The sequence below is a fragment of the Silene latifolia genome, chromosome 9 (genome assembly GCF_048544455.1).
Source record: "Silene latifolia isolate original U9 population chromosome 9, ASM4854445v1, whole genome shotgun sequence".
Lineage (NCBI taxonomy): Eukaryota > Viridiplantae > Streptophyta > Magnoliopsida > Caryophyllales > Caryophyllaceae > Silene > Silene latifolia.
Window position 1 is genome coordinate 149,002,966 of NC_133534.1, and position 15,634 is coordinate 149,018,599.

Here is a 15,634-nt window from a genome sequence, read left to right on the forward strand (position 1 = left end):
GTGATAGTCATTGGTCCACACACATCGGTGTGTATGAGTCCCAATAGTTCACTAGCTCGTGTCCCTTTACCACTAAAAGGATTACGAGTCATTTTGCCAAGTAGGCAATATTCGCATGTACCATATGATTGATAATCAAATGGTGTAATCACATTAGTCGAAATTAATCTTTTGATGCGATTCTCGTTTATGTGACCTAATCGAGAATGCCAAATGAACGCTTCACTTGGGTCACTTGTTTTGAGTTTCTTTGATTGAATGTTATAAATATCATTTGTCGGATTTGAGGTCTCTAAAATGTAAATGCCATTGATAGAGGAAGCTTGGCCTATAACCAAGTCGTTCCTAGAAATAGTACAACGATTGTTCTTAATGACAAAACAAAAACCGTCCATGTCTAGCATGGCGATTGAAATAATGTTTTTAGAGAGTGTAGGCACATAAAAACAATTATGAAAATACAACTCAAATCCATTAGGCAAAGCTAAAACATAAGTTCCTTTGGATTCGGCCGCTACCCGAGCTCCATTTCCAAGGCGTAGATCCACATCTCCCTTGCTAAGCCTCTCCACATCTCTTAAACCCTGTAAATGATTACAAAGGTGAGAACCACAACCGGTATCTAGTACCCATGTCGTAGTGGAAGTATAATTTATATCAATAACATAAATTTCTTTAGGAATTGTAACTTTTGGAGTGATGAGTCCTTCCCTTATATTTCGCAAATATACGGGACAATTTCTAAGCCAATGTCCCATGCCATAGCAATAATGGCACTCATCATTAACTTGCTTGAAGTTTTTGATTTTCTTTCCTTTCTTCTTGAACCTTTTGCCCTTTGAAGCAAGAGCTTGATTGCTTGAGCTCCCACTAGCTTTGGCATCTTTATCTTCCAGAGACAAAGACCCTATAGATTGTATGAGGTAGTCTTCCTGAGACGGACTCACACGAGGTCTAGTAGTAGTAGGTGGTTTAGAAGAAGTGATGAAGTTAAGGTTTCCATCCGAACCTATCCCGAAATGAAGTTCTCTAGTGGTGTCGAATTCATTGTTGGAGCAAATGTCGTCATGAACATTGTGGTAAGATTCAATAATTATTGGTGCGGTAGCATTTGATGGATTCATTGTAAAGAACTACAAATATGGAGGAAAAGGAAATATCAACATTTGTCTTTTTAAATCATCCTTGTAAAATATTAACAAGATATGAACATTTATATAGTGACCTCTACCCAACTATAATAAATGATTCCAAGACCCAAATTCATATCAACTTAGGCACGGGGTAGCCGATGAAACCTTCATCAATATAACTCGGTGGATTAACTTTTTAATCGATTCTACTTTTAGAACTCTTGGTCGATAAAATTACTCTAATGTTTATCTATAGCCCAAAACACATCAATAAGGGCACGGGGTAGCCGATGAAACCCTTATCAATAACTTTTGTTGAGTTCAATCGAAATTTCGAATAAATGTGTCCATTATCCAAACCCACATTAACTTAGGCACGGGGTAGCCGATGAAACCCTCATCAACATGAATTCGGTGGATAGACATTTATCACCCACTTCCCCTACGTAACAAGGTTTGTACCCCGGGGTAGCCGAGTGCACTCCCTCGCGAAATAGGTTTTCATGGTTTCTACTATTTGGTAAGGCTATGTCTCAATTAATTGTTTTAGCGAGAGGTCATGTCAATTTATTATCTATCACGTTTTAAGTGAACTAAAGCGGTGAACTGCGATAATTTTAATTGACACGGTCGATAAATTCGATAAAAGAAAATGCATGTTTTAGTTATGGCGATTTAGCGATGCATGCGACATAAAATAAAATGCAAGAATAAAAATAAATAAATCCTAGTATGGCCTTTCCTAAAATAGAAAAACTATTTAACTATTACATATTCGGAAACCAACTCCATTGGTCCCTTGAACTTCGGTTGTGGCACGCATCTTGAGGTAACACCGTCTTTATGTATCGCCATTCTTGAAGAAATCCGTCTTTGGGAACTCCGGAATAAATAAAATTACATAATAAATTACATAATTTCCTATTATACATTTGTAACTAAAATAAAATAAATCTATTAAATTACAAAATGGTGATACGAGATCACAATAAAAATTACAACCGAATCGATATTCCCATACATTTCGGGAAATACCAATTAAAATCTAAGGCCATACTAAGCAAAATTACATAATTCGAAATTACATAAATTAAAATTATGACAATCATAAAGAAAATGCAGCATTATAATATGTATGAACCTGCTCAATTTTATGCTAAATCGCCTTTAATCAGCCAATATCGTATATTACTCGGTTTTTACGGATTTGCGTGATTTCAACATTTTACAATCACAAAAAATTACATAAATTTATATTTATGCATAAGTTAATTACCCTAACCTCTTAGGACTCAAAATTTAGTCTTCACTAATAATTTGACCATAATTAACCCATATTTATAAAATTGTTCATTAATGGACTAAAAAATTACAAAAATAAGCTATAAACTTCAAATAAATCACAAAATTTCAAATAAATTCAAAATTTGAAATTTAAACTCATTAACATTCTGGAAAAATACCATGACACTCATAATGTTCAAAAGCTTAGGTTAAAAATTTCGAAATTTTTTCGGAAAAACAATGTTGCGGTTTATCGATTTTATCTAAAATAATCATAAAAACATGGAAAAATTATATTCATTAACTTTTTAATTTTATATCTGAAAAAGATAATAAAAGGCAACATTAGACGTTTTTCCTAAGTCATAGATTATGTTTTATTAATTTTTCACTAATAATGTCACTATTTATGCTATTTTTTTTCAAAAATCCATAAATCATGCAAAAAGACTTCTTTATAGCCAATTATTTTACACACATCTTGTAAAATTGCATGTGACAACATATTAAATTTCTATGACCAGATTCGAAATTTAACTCATATTAACCTATTTTTCACCTAAATCCGAATTTAATAATGAAAAATCCATTTTTCGAGCATAACAAGTCCAAAACTTATGAAAATTTACAGGTTATCTCAAAATAATATATGTGACAACATATCCAATAATCACTGGAAAATTCGAAGTATAGCTAATTTTAGACCAAAAATGACATTTTAACTCATAAAATCATATTTAAATGCCATTATTATATAATATGAACAATAAAAATCCGTAAAATTAACCAAAATATCCTAAAACATTTTAGGACCAGAAATATTAACATGCATGAATTAATTTCGTGATATATCATAATAACACAAATTTTACAAGTTTTATATGTTATTCTTATAACTCGGAAAAACTTTTAACCGATTTGCATGCAAACAACCGTGGCTCTTGATACCGATTGAAGAAAAAGTAGATCTATATACTTACATATTCATATATGTGGTAATTTAATTTGTCATAAAATTAAAGTTGGATTTTATGCATGCAAACATTAAAAACAAATAAGGAAGAAATAATATCCTTACATTGTAATTTCAGTTCAAATGGGCACAAAAAAAATCTCCTTTTCTTTTGTTCTTGAGCTTTCCTTTTGGATGAACAAAGATCCAAGTGTAGGATCTCTCCCAAGGAATTATACCCAAAGCTTACTCTTAATAAAATTAATATTATATGAACTAGTACAATATTAATCTTCTGAAAAATGACCCAAAATAATTTTGTATTTTGGCTCTCTAAAACCCGTTAGAGAAGAAGAGGAGGAAGTAATTTTTATCTTTCAAAAACTTATATTTTTGATGAGTGAATGAAAAATAATCATGTACACTAGCATGTAGTGAATTGATTAAGATATAAGCAAAAACCCTTTTGTTCTTTCCTAGAGGAAATCGGGTAGGGTGGTTTGGGATGGCCAATGCATGGCCTTTGTGCTCTTACACAAAAGACACTAGGTATGCATGCCTATATTAGAGAAATTATTACATCTTCCACTAATTTAATTAACATTATAAGAATATGTTAATTATGCCCAATATTTCGGTCCATATGGATAACATGAAATCCATTTTATTTTTGTCAATTGTCAATATGTCACATGTCACTTGTTACATAAAATTGTCATGTATTTTTAATATATTAAAAATCAACGTATTAATAAAAATACGTCATATACAACAATCAACTTAGTAATTCACAATTACTTGTACCAAAATATTTTACCAATTTATAAATCATATTTATAATGATTCATTCAAATTTAATTGTTTCCTTAAACAATAATTTCATCCGAGTAATGATATAATTCGATTACTTAGACCGTATCTCATTTAATCACATTTCAATTTGATACGTAAATTTTACTTCCAAAATCGTCCGTCAATTTTCAAGTAATTTAATTAACTCGTAACATTATACGATTAATTAAATGATCAATTAAGAGTGTTGCCCTATAAGTATGACCTAGGGGTCAATCGATCACCACCGTCACGCACGACGTAAATGTCAAACTCTAGTCAGCCAATCATTACCGATATATGTTGACCAGTTGACAGTAAAAAATACTTCCCAATTGTATTCTTTGAAATGAGATTTTAATAATGATATTTAAAATCGTGTGATCGCACTATTGTTGAGGACACATTTCCCAACAGGGTTAACCCTTTTAACCGATTCTACAATTAGAACTCTCGGTCGATGAATTTACGTTAAGTTCATCTTTAGCCCGAACCTATTGGGACAAAGGTCCCTCTAATATTTTTGTTGAGATCAACCAAATTTCGAAATATAATAACATTTTATTACCCCACATAGCCAACGTCAATAGAGAGCACCCCGAAAAATCGTATTGTACCCTTATGAAATTGAGATTCATGAGTTCCTACTATTTGGTAAGGCTAAGTCTCAATCATTTAAAATGTGTGAGGTCAAGTCAATTTATTATCTATCAAATTTAAGTGAACTAAATTTTCGAACTAACGATAATTATAATTGACACGGTCGAATACTCGATATGATATGCATATGTTGTTTATGGCGATTTGGCAATGCATGCAACATATAAAAATAAATGCAAAGCAATAAATAAATTTCCTAGTATGGCCTTCCTAAAATATAAAATCAAATAATCTATTACAAATTCGGAAACCAACTCCATTGGTCCCTTGAACTTCAAAGTGACACGCTTCCCAAGGTAACACTATCTTTATCGAAACGCCTTTCCGCATGGCACCGTCTTGAAGGAACTCCGGAATTACAAATAATAATAATAAAAATACAAAACTATTCCTATTATACATTTTTAATATGAAAAACTAGTAAAAATAAAAGTGATACGAGATCACATTAAAATTACAACCGAATCGGTATTCCCTTACATTGCGGGTAATACCGATTAAAACTAAGGTCATACTAAGATAAAATTACATAATTCAAAATTACATAAATAAAATTATGACATTCATCCATAAAAAGAAGCATTATTATATGTGTCTAACATGCCAAATTAATGTGCCAAATTGCCCTACTAAAACCTTATATCGTATATAATCCGGTTTTAAGGAAATGCGTGATAATAAATTATTAAAATCACAAATCAATACATTAAATCAAATTTAAGCTCAAGTTAATTACCCTAACTCAATTAGGACTCAAAAATTAGTCATTACTCAATTTTTGATAATAATTCAACTTGATATAATTTTTATGCTCATTTTTGACCCTAAAATCATAACTTTTATGAAATAAATCCAAATTAAATTACAATAATTTTAAAATTTGAATTTTAAATTTTTGAACATTGTGGAATATATCCATGACACTCATAATATCAAAAATCATGGTTAAAATTTTCGAATTTATTTCGAGAAAAATGTAGTTGCGAATTATCGGTTTTATCAAATAAAACATCTAAAGCATATAAAAATTAATCTAATCAATTTTTCTACTTTAGATCTGATAAGTGGGACATAAATTCAACCTAAAATAATTTTCTCATGCCATGTAATTTGTTTTAGCTATTTTTGCTAAAATAGTCACTATTTATGTTATTTTTACACTAAAAATTCATAAATCATGCAAAAGGAATCAAGTTTATCTTAAAATTTACACACAGTGATTAAAATGTGCATGTGATAACATATTAAAATTTCATGGCTTGTTTCAAAGTTTAACAATTTTTAACCATTTTACATCCATTTAATCCATTTTTATCTCATAAAAATCATAAATCATGCAAAATAAATCAAATTTATACGAAATTTTACATACAATAAGTAAAATATGCATGTGAGGTCATATAAAAATTTCAAGATCAGAAACTATGTCTAACAACTTTTAGCATTTTAAACACCATTTTAATCATTAAAATGTAATAAAATCACTAAAAATCATTAAAATGAGCAATAAAATACCATAAATCATAACAATGACCTAAATACATTTTAGGACCTGAATATATAACATGCATTAAGATTTCGTGGTTTTATCTAATAACTCACAAATTATTAGTTTTAATTAACTTACATCTAACTCGGAAAAACAAAACCGATTATGCATGCAACACCAAAGCTCTTGATGCCAATTGTTAGGTTCATATACCCCTATTAGACTCATCTAATAATTTTATAAATTATTTATAATTTATATACTAGTGGATCTAGTTGCATGCATAACAGAAGGAACAAAAATAAGGAGAAAATCACATTTCTTACATTGCATATGGTTCGAATTTTTGGGGCACAAGTAAGGTCTCCTACCTTCACTTGTTCTTGAGCTTAACAATAATGTATGATCTTCCAACCTCAAGTATAGAGATACTCCTTAAAAATTACACCCAAGACAAAACCCTTAAAACTTATATACTAATTAACTAGATTAATATATAAGATATCCTTAATAATTCTAATTATATTTATATTACTACACTAGTAATATTATGTTGTAATATTAGAATATGGATGAACAATTTAATATCATGTAAAACTATTTTAGAGAGAAGTGGGAGGAGATGATAAGAATGATAGAAAATTGTATAAATGAAAAAAAATAGATAACCAATTCCCTAAGTAGAAGGGGGGAGCCGGTTTGGTAGTGGTGGAAGGCCAATGCATGGCCTTCTCACTTTTGCTTCTGTTCTTCACAAGAATTATAGATGCAAGACTACTTCAAAATAGGTTATGATTGTGTTTTATTAATCAATTAAATAAAACACCCACTAACCTATTGTCCCTCCATTTTATCGGTTATTATAGATAAAATGGACTCCCATTTTATTTTGTCAATTTGTCATTTGTCACACAATATGTTACATATAGCATGTAACATGTTCTTAATTAATTTAATGCATATTTATCAAATAAATATCATTATATGCATTAATTAAATTACATATAACAAATTGTCTAGTAATTCTTGATCACATAGATAAAATGGGTCATATACTTATAATTCACAATATTTTGCAATTATAATTAATCAATCATTCTTAATTTAATTGTTTCACAAACAATAACGAATTTTAGTAATAAAATCTTTTAATTACTAAAATAATCTTATTTAATAAAATTACAATAAGATATAAATATTCTCACTCACAAATGAATTGTTCAAATTTAAGGAATTGATTAACTTGTATCGACATACAATTAATCAACTTATCTATTAAGGGAATTGTCCTATAGTTGTGACCTTAAGGGATCAACTGATCACCACCGTCAAACGACAGTAATGTCAAACTCTAGTTAGCCAATCATTACCGATTAATGTTGATCAGTTGACTATATAATGAATCATCCCTTACGTATTCTTATTATGAGATTTAATTATGATGTTTAATCATGTGATCGCACTATTGTTGAGGACACTTACTCCAACAGCTTGCACCAGAAGGTAACAGTGTCTGTGACTGTTGCCTAACGTCATTGTTTGGGGGCCTCCTCATCGTCAAACACAAAGTCTTTTCTCACGAGACATATCTCAAATTCATCATCTTCATCATCTTCACCCTCATTTTGCACCTGTCCAAGAATGCTAGATTCATCAAATGTGACATGGACACTTTATTCAATTAGCATGGTTCGTTTGTTATAAATTTTATAAGCCTTGGTATGATCGGAATAACCAATAAAAACCGCTTCATCACTACGTGGATCGAATTTTCCCAAGTTATCTTTACCATTGTTGTGAACAAAACATTTGCTCCCAAAGCATATAAAATATGAAATAATGGGCTTTCTACCACGTAAAATTTCATAGGGTGTTTTATTGATTATGCTTCTTATCATGACTCGATTATGAATATAGCAAGTGGTGTTTACCGCTTCGGCCCAAAAGTTCTTAGGCAACTTACTACACAACAACATGGTTCTAGCCACACTTTCAAGGGTCCTATTCATTCGTTCGACCACTCCATTTTGTTGTGGTGTTCTATGTAACACCCCCATACTCCAAGTGCCTTACCAGGACCACTCAGGTATAAGGATGCTACCATCTTGGTTTCCCGAGGCAATGATAATCATAAGACAATAACGAAACATACTTAAAAGTAAATAATGTTTAAAGTGATTACATACCAACTCCAAAACTCATAAAAAGAAATACAAGACTCTCAGACGGTCTACTGCCAAAACTATCAAAGCTATAAAACATCGCCTGACACAGCGGAAGACTTCTAACTGCCACGTGATGACTCATCCCAGCTATCCCATACGCGTCATATAATACCTGCTCAATAACTGCTCACCACCCCCGAATGGATCACCACAGTTTTTAAAACATTAAACGGAGTTAGTACTAATCACATAATTTATATAACCGACAACACAGTAAACAAGCATCTCAAACAGTCACACACACAATCACACCCACTCTAATCAATCTCCGTCACCGACTGTCCACTGGACCAGCCCTGCCACTGGGGGACCGCAGCCGTTCCCACCTAAGCCCCGCTCATCATACCGAGCGAACACCCTGTCCCATTAATGTGCACATCCCCTCCCGTGGCGGGTTCCACGGAGGGCGAAACTAGGGCGTGAAGCCACTCCCGCAAGTGACTCCACTCAGCCGAGAACGCATCTCGAGAACCAAAGACAGCCAATCACAACCATTAAACAACAATCAAAACCAACAACCGTAACAATACGAATACGATAATATTCAACAATCACATAACACCAACAGTGCATCATGGGACTAATACTGAGTAGGTAAAACCCTACCTGGAAAGCAACACAATCATCAGACGATCTAACAGCTGTCTCAAAACCTTTCCTCTACGAACCCTTCTCCTACACACATAATCATGCAATCACTACCACATCAGCATAAACATAGAAAACCCCCAATCCCAAAATTAGGGTTTAACGAAACTTAATTAAATATAACAAATTCGGTACGTAGATCTTACGCTCGACGCAAGGGTCACAAAGACATAAAGAACGACAGGATCCGACACTTCTAGTTTCGGGATTTGCTAATAATGCGGCGGGAATGATTCAACGTAACTTCTAATCTTCTCTTGAAGGTTTTTAGATTGTAAAAGTGTTTTGAGAAAAAGTGACGAAAGCCTTATATATCATTCCCGCATTATTAATAAAACCCAAAAACATTACTCAGAAACCGGGCTACTCGATCGAGTAGCTGAGGTACTCGATCGAGTTCCCCCTTACTCGATCGAGTATCAAGGTTACTCGATCGAGTACCCAACAGGTCAGAAACTATTTTTAAAACGCAACACACCCTTACTCGACAGAGTAAGGCCCACTCGATAGAGTACTCAGAGACTCATAAAGCCATAGTATTACAGTCTTACCTCCTTAAAAAGAACTTCGTCCCCGAAGTTCAACCCATACATAAAAACAAACATACTAACTCGACCAAGACACAACAACATAGCTAAGAACTCAAACGAAAACCCAACCTATAAAACATGAACTCTTAACACCCACTCCACCAACTATGTTTACTTCCACAACATGACTCACGATATCATATCTACCACATATATATCTCTCACGACACCAACTCCATACATAACCAACTACCGTCCACTAACGCTGCTAGCTCCATAATATATCATCCACTGCCAAATCCAACATCAAGACACACATAGACATCAAACGGAATGTTACATTCTACCACCCTTAAAAGGAATTTCGTCCTCGAAGTTTACTCACACTCATAACCTCATCATCCAACTGTCTACACTAGTGAAAAATTCTCACACTTCTAAACATCACACTACTACAAGCACGACCATGGCCTTTTAACAACATCAACCACAATATATACAACTTCATTCTTTATGCTACACCAACACTCTATTTCGAATTATACTACGACATGCACAATCATCAAACACTCTTTTATCGCATCCTACTCCTCTTAAGATAAATGTTACGTCCTCGTAACTCACTAATACTATATCCTTAGTTATATCTTCTCATTATTCTCATCACCATCACATGTCATAGGTAACCGCCTATAATCTAAACACTCACTAATCATATATCCAAGGTTCTCTTACTTAAACAACTCTCATACTTCACTTCACCCGTCACACCACCTAACCTATACCACAAAATCCTTAGCTTAACCCAAAACTTCACTTTTTCCCTATTACCGTCAAAACGACATAATCCTCTATACGTGTACCACTTCCATACTCATAACTCACGATCCACAATTATTACACATACTCACACCAGATCCTCAAGTTCTTTTCTTTCACTACCGCAAAACTCATCCATAACTTACCATGACTCTAATTTCCAACACTCTATACTCACTGTCCCAATAAAAGATTATGAACCACCTGCATCTTTCAGGTCATTACCAAACATGTTCTACGACTCACTTGCCATTACCATATCTACTAAAGCATTATCTAGAACAAGATCAAAAGTACTGTAACAACCTCTCACAACTGTGTCCCATCAACAGGAAAATCACTATACCATGACAACAACGAAAACATATACAACTCTATTTCATATCATACTCGACCCTCATTCCCAGACTTAAAAAGGTAAAGAAAACATCAACAAACAAAACAACAGTCTACATGTTCAACCAAAATTCACAAGGAACAGCAGCAAACAAAACAACAATCTATGTTTACTGGTATGTACTTTCGAAAACTCGTATCATAATCATCTCGCCTACTCCACCACAACCGGTGACGGTATCGCAACACCGCCACCACTACTACAGATACAGGCTATAACAACGGTCAAAAACCGTTGTTATATAAAAAAGCGGACGTTGTTAAAGCGTCCGTTGTAGAAGGTTTTAACAACGGTTGGTTTACTTAAGGAAACCGTTGTTAAAACTATTAACCACGGTTTTATGTATAAAAACCCGTTGTGGAAAGTGTGACTCAATTTTGGGGGGAAAGTTATAACAACGGGTTTTAATATACAAAACCGTTGTTATAACTAAAGACAACGGGTTGTTTTAAAATAACCGTTGTTGTTTGTTCTTAAAAAATAAAAAAAAGTTAAATTAAATATTACTAGATGCATGCATAATTACGGCCTGTTAGAATTCCGATGCATGCATTATTACTGACATCACTGTACATATGAACGGATAATATGGAATGAGAAGGGTTAGTAATAGGATTTGAAGCAGCATTATTGAGAGATATGATGATGATTATGGCACAACTTCCTAACATATATATTAATTAAAAAGCAATTAACTCAACCCACACATTGCTTAGTATAAATACATTGCATATCTCAACTAACATTTCCATTATCTCATATATTCATCTCCAAACTCTAACTGCTAAAACAAACTCTACTTAATCTTTCAAAACAAACTCAAAAACTCCAACAAAATGAATGATTTCATCCTTAAGACTCTTACCATGATCGAGAACAACAACAACTTCATCCGCCTGGTTCCTCCATATTGAGGAAAGTTTCAGAGCTACCTTGCGGATGCTCGATCCGCATCAAGCACGCCAAAGAAGATGGCTTGACGGAGCAAAGCGGCGATTGCGGCTATATGACGATATAGCAATCTGGCCGAACGGAACCTCAAATAGCCAAGGAGGAGAGGACGGATACGATAGAGCAGAATAAGATCCTCTATGAAAATATAAGAATTGCATTTTTACATATGTAATTTTTTTTTTAATTTATGTATTTATAAATATGTATATATATTAATTATGTTTATCTTACTTCTTCATCTTGCTTCTTCATTGTTTTACTAACTAATTATGCGAACAATACTTAAACAAATAACATAATGGTCGATAAAAACACATACATGCAAAAGAAATAAATAGAAAAAGAAAATAATGACGATGAAACTAACAGTGACGGCGAGATTTACCTGATAAATACAGAACGTAATAGACGATGAAATCACAGTGACGGCGAGAAGATAAAGCGACGATGAGAAAGAGAGAAATAGAGAAAGAGAGTGTGTATGTGTTTTGTGTTTGCTTGTTTGTCTGCTGTGTTTGTGTTTGTGTATTAAGGGTTGTGTTTTGTGGCTGCAGCAGACTTCTGTTTGTGTGGTTTATAGTATGGAAGGTATTGACAACGGTTATTAAACAACAACCGTTGTGAAATAAGTTTTAACAACGGTTGTAAAAAACACCCGTTGTTAAATAAGTTTTAACAACGGGTTTCAAAAATAACCGTTGTGATTACTTTTCCCTAACTTTGCGCCAATTTTGCGCCAAATTATTAACAACGGTTGTGAATGTGTGACCCGTTGTTAAAACTAATAACAACGATTTTTATAACAATACCCGTTGTAATTTATTTTAGTAAAATTCGCGCCATACATTCTACAACGTCTATTGTGATTTTCGTGAATAATCGTTGTTAAAGGGGCGTTGTAGTTGCCTGGATTTGTAGTAGTGCACCAACAGCCACACCGCAGTGCGAAAATACCCACATCACAACACTAAACCGTGCCCGGATCACCACCCGAGGCACCACAACCACATCGATAGTCATCACAACTTACTCAATCTCATAAGCACTGACTCAACATAACTTCTCGGACAAGAAAAACTTACTCAAATCCACTTTACTAAATCATAATGCAACATATTACATGAATTAAACAGATAATAACCTCATGAATATCATCCCCTTACCACATCACGGAATAACATATGTCATGAATACATACAAGTATAACCAGTCATGCCAGATTAATCAAATTATTACCTTTTTGAATATCATTCAATTAAATTACCGTGTCCAACATATATTACAGAACATTCAGATAACAACTTTATAACTATCACACCATACCACTTCCCGTGAGGTTAGAACCTCACACAAACATTTACACACATCAAAGACCCATAATCACATCCAAATAGTCAATCCTGATCACGTAAGTTACCACCTGTTAAAGGTTACCTTTCACCCGAGCTTAACTCGTATGCCCCTCATAACATTCTCCCATTCGTATAACCATCACCTCATTCCAAATATAACCATACCATTACTATTCAACTACTAGCAACCGCCTCCAACAACCACATCTTATACTTCCTCACAACCATACCTATCAATCTGGTCTCTACAAAATCAACCTCTTTAGAATGGCTATCCTTCCTGCTCATCATCGCCCTTATCCACTAGTGACAACACCACAATACCCCCACTGCTCGTATAACAACCCTTTCATACTCATCTCTAAACATCACGGTTTCTTTCCTACCTTTGGTTAACATCCCAAATAACGAACATCAAATCCATTAACAAAATTACCTCAACATTATTCCCAATACTATCCTTACTTGTATCGTCATTTAACTCTCCACCAAATATCTCGTATCGTGCAAATACTCCACCAACTTTATACTCCCTTAATTCCTCGAAACTCATGATTAATCATATTGTCCTGAAACTCCTATATGACCATTAACTAACGTCCTCATGATAATATCATACAACTGGACGATTCCTGACTTCTATATCACATAAACCCGATCGACATCTTTCTCAGTTTACTTTTATCCTTCTTATCTCTTTACACACAACAATACCAATTAATAACTCAACTCCTTATTACTTCTACCTAACCCTTTAGTGCTCCAATTACCTTCTCATCGTTCCAAAACTCAAATTCCATTATTTCATATCGCTATCATCTCACTCTTTCTTACCAGGGATCTTCTCTTATTATTTTTTTTGGTGGAAATGTAAGTAGTATTATAGCTCATCCCCTAAAAAGGGCAAAAAATTGTCACCATTACAACCATTTCACATCTACCACATCTAACAGAATCATACTCAAAATTGCCTACAAAAAATAATTACATGAGACCCCGAGTTTGACACCACATCAGATCATGGTGTTTCATAGTTCCTTTGCTCACAGCCATCAATCTCAACTTAAACTCATTCTTAATACGTGTCAGCAGAGTCCTTGGCTGAGGCACCATGCCATCCAACCTGCAAATATTCCGTGTCTGCCAAATATTATATTGTAGAGCCACCACCAGAGCACAGGTAACCAACCTCACAAATCCAGACCAGCCTCGTTGCTGTAGCACTTTATCAGCAGAAACCAGCTGCTTCTTCTTATCAGAAACTCCTAGCCAAGTATACAACTCCTTGTAGCATTTAGTCGCATAAACATAGTCTTGGAACAGATGTTTGTGACTCTCAGCAGCCATGCCACAAATGTAACAGTTAGTATTCTGAGTCACACCCATTTTATGCAGTCTATCAAGAGTAAGTAGTCTTTCATGCTTAATCAGCCACTGTATAAAGCAATGTCTCTGAATATTAAACCGATTCCAAGCACTCTTATGCCACTGAATTTTGGGTGTGCTCTGAACTAACCAATCATATCCTTTAGCAATAGTATACTCATCCCCATCAGTCATCCACTTACCTTGATTATATGCTTCCCGGAACTTCTTTTTAACCTCCCAGATTTTCCTCCATGCCCAAGAGCTAGCAGCAGTAGGTTGATAGTTAAGCCAAGATCGACCTTTCATATAAATTTTATCTACCCATTGAATCCACAAATGATCCTTTTTCTTAGCTATCCACCAAACAAGCTTCCCAATTCTTTGCTATGTTCCAAGTCTTCAAATCAACCAGACCTAGCCCCCCTTCATCTTTCCCCTTGCAAAGAACAGACCAAGCCACTAGAGGAGCTTTGGTGTAGTCCTCACCTCCTTCCCACAGAAAGTTCCTACATAAAGCCCGTGTATCCTCTCCATGACTCCAGTGGGAGAACAAACAACGAGACCAATAAGTGTGAATGGTAGAGAGAACACTTTCACCAAAGTCGATCTACCAAGATAAGAGATCTTCTTTTTATTCCATCCTCTAATCCTATGGACCATTCTATCCACAAGAACATTACAATCGCTTTTGTTAACCTCTTATGTGAAATTTTAACCCCCAAATACTTGAAAGGTAGGGAACCCTTCTTAAAACCAAGTATGATCCAGGATAGCTCCAACAAAGATATCATCATCAATGCCATTCGAAATGATATCGACTTCTCACTACTAATGGTCAAGCCGAAAGCACTAGAAAAACAATGAAAAACTTCCAATTATAATCACCGATTTAATGTCCCCTTTGCAAAACAAATGAGCAGGTCATCAAAGAAACATCAAATGTGTGAGCTTGATGCCTCTACAGAGAGGGTGGTATTTAAAACCAGGGAACC

General features: G+C 34.1%; 1 protein-coding gene across 1 annotated transcript; it reads right to left on the reverse strand.

Annotated features, from left to right (window-relative positions):
- Positions 1–14,258: 14,258 nt before the first annotated feature.
- Positions 14,259–14,948, reverse strand: LOC141601746 (uncharacterized). Its single transcript, XM_074422048.1, has one exon. The coding sequence runs from the start codon at positions 14,946–14,948 to the stop codon at positions 14,259–14,261; it is 690 nt and encodes a 229-aa protein (XP_074278149.1).
- Between the last annotated feature and the right edge of the window lie 686 nt (positions 14,949–15,634).

Coding starts and splice junctions, on each gene's coding strand:
- LOC141601746 (XM_074422048.1), bottom strand. CDS start 14,948: ATGAAAGGTCGATCTTGGCTTAACTATCAACCTACTGCTGCTAGCTCT.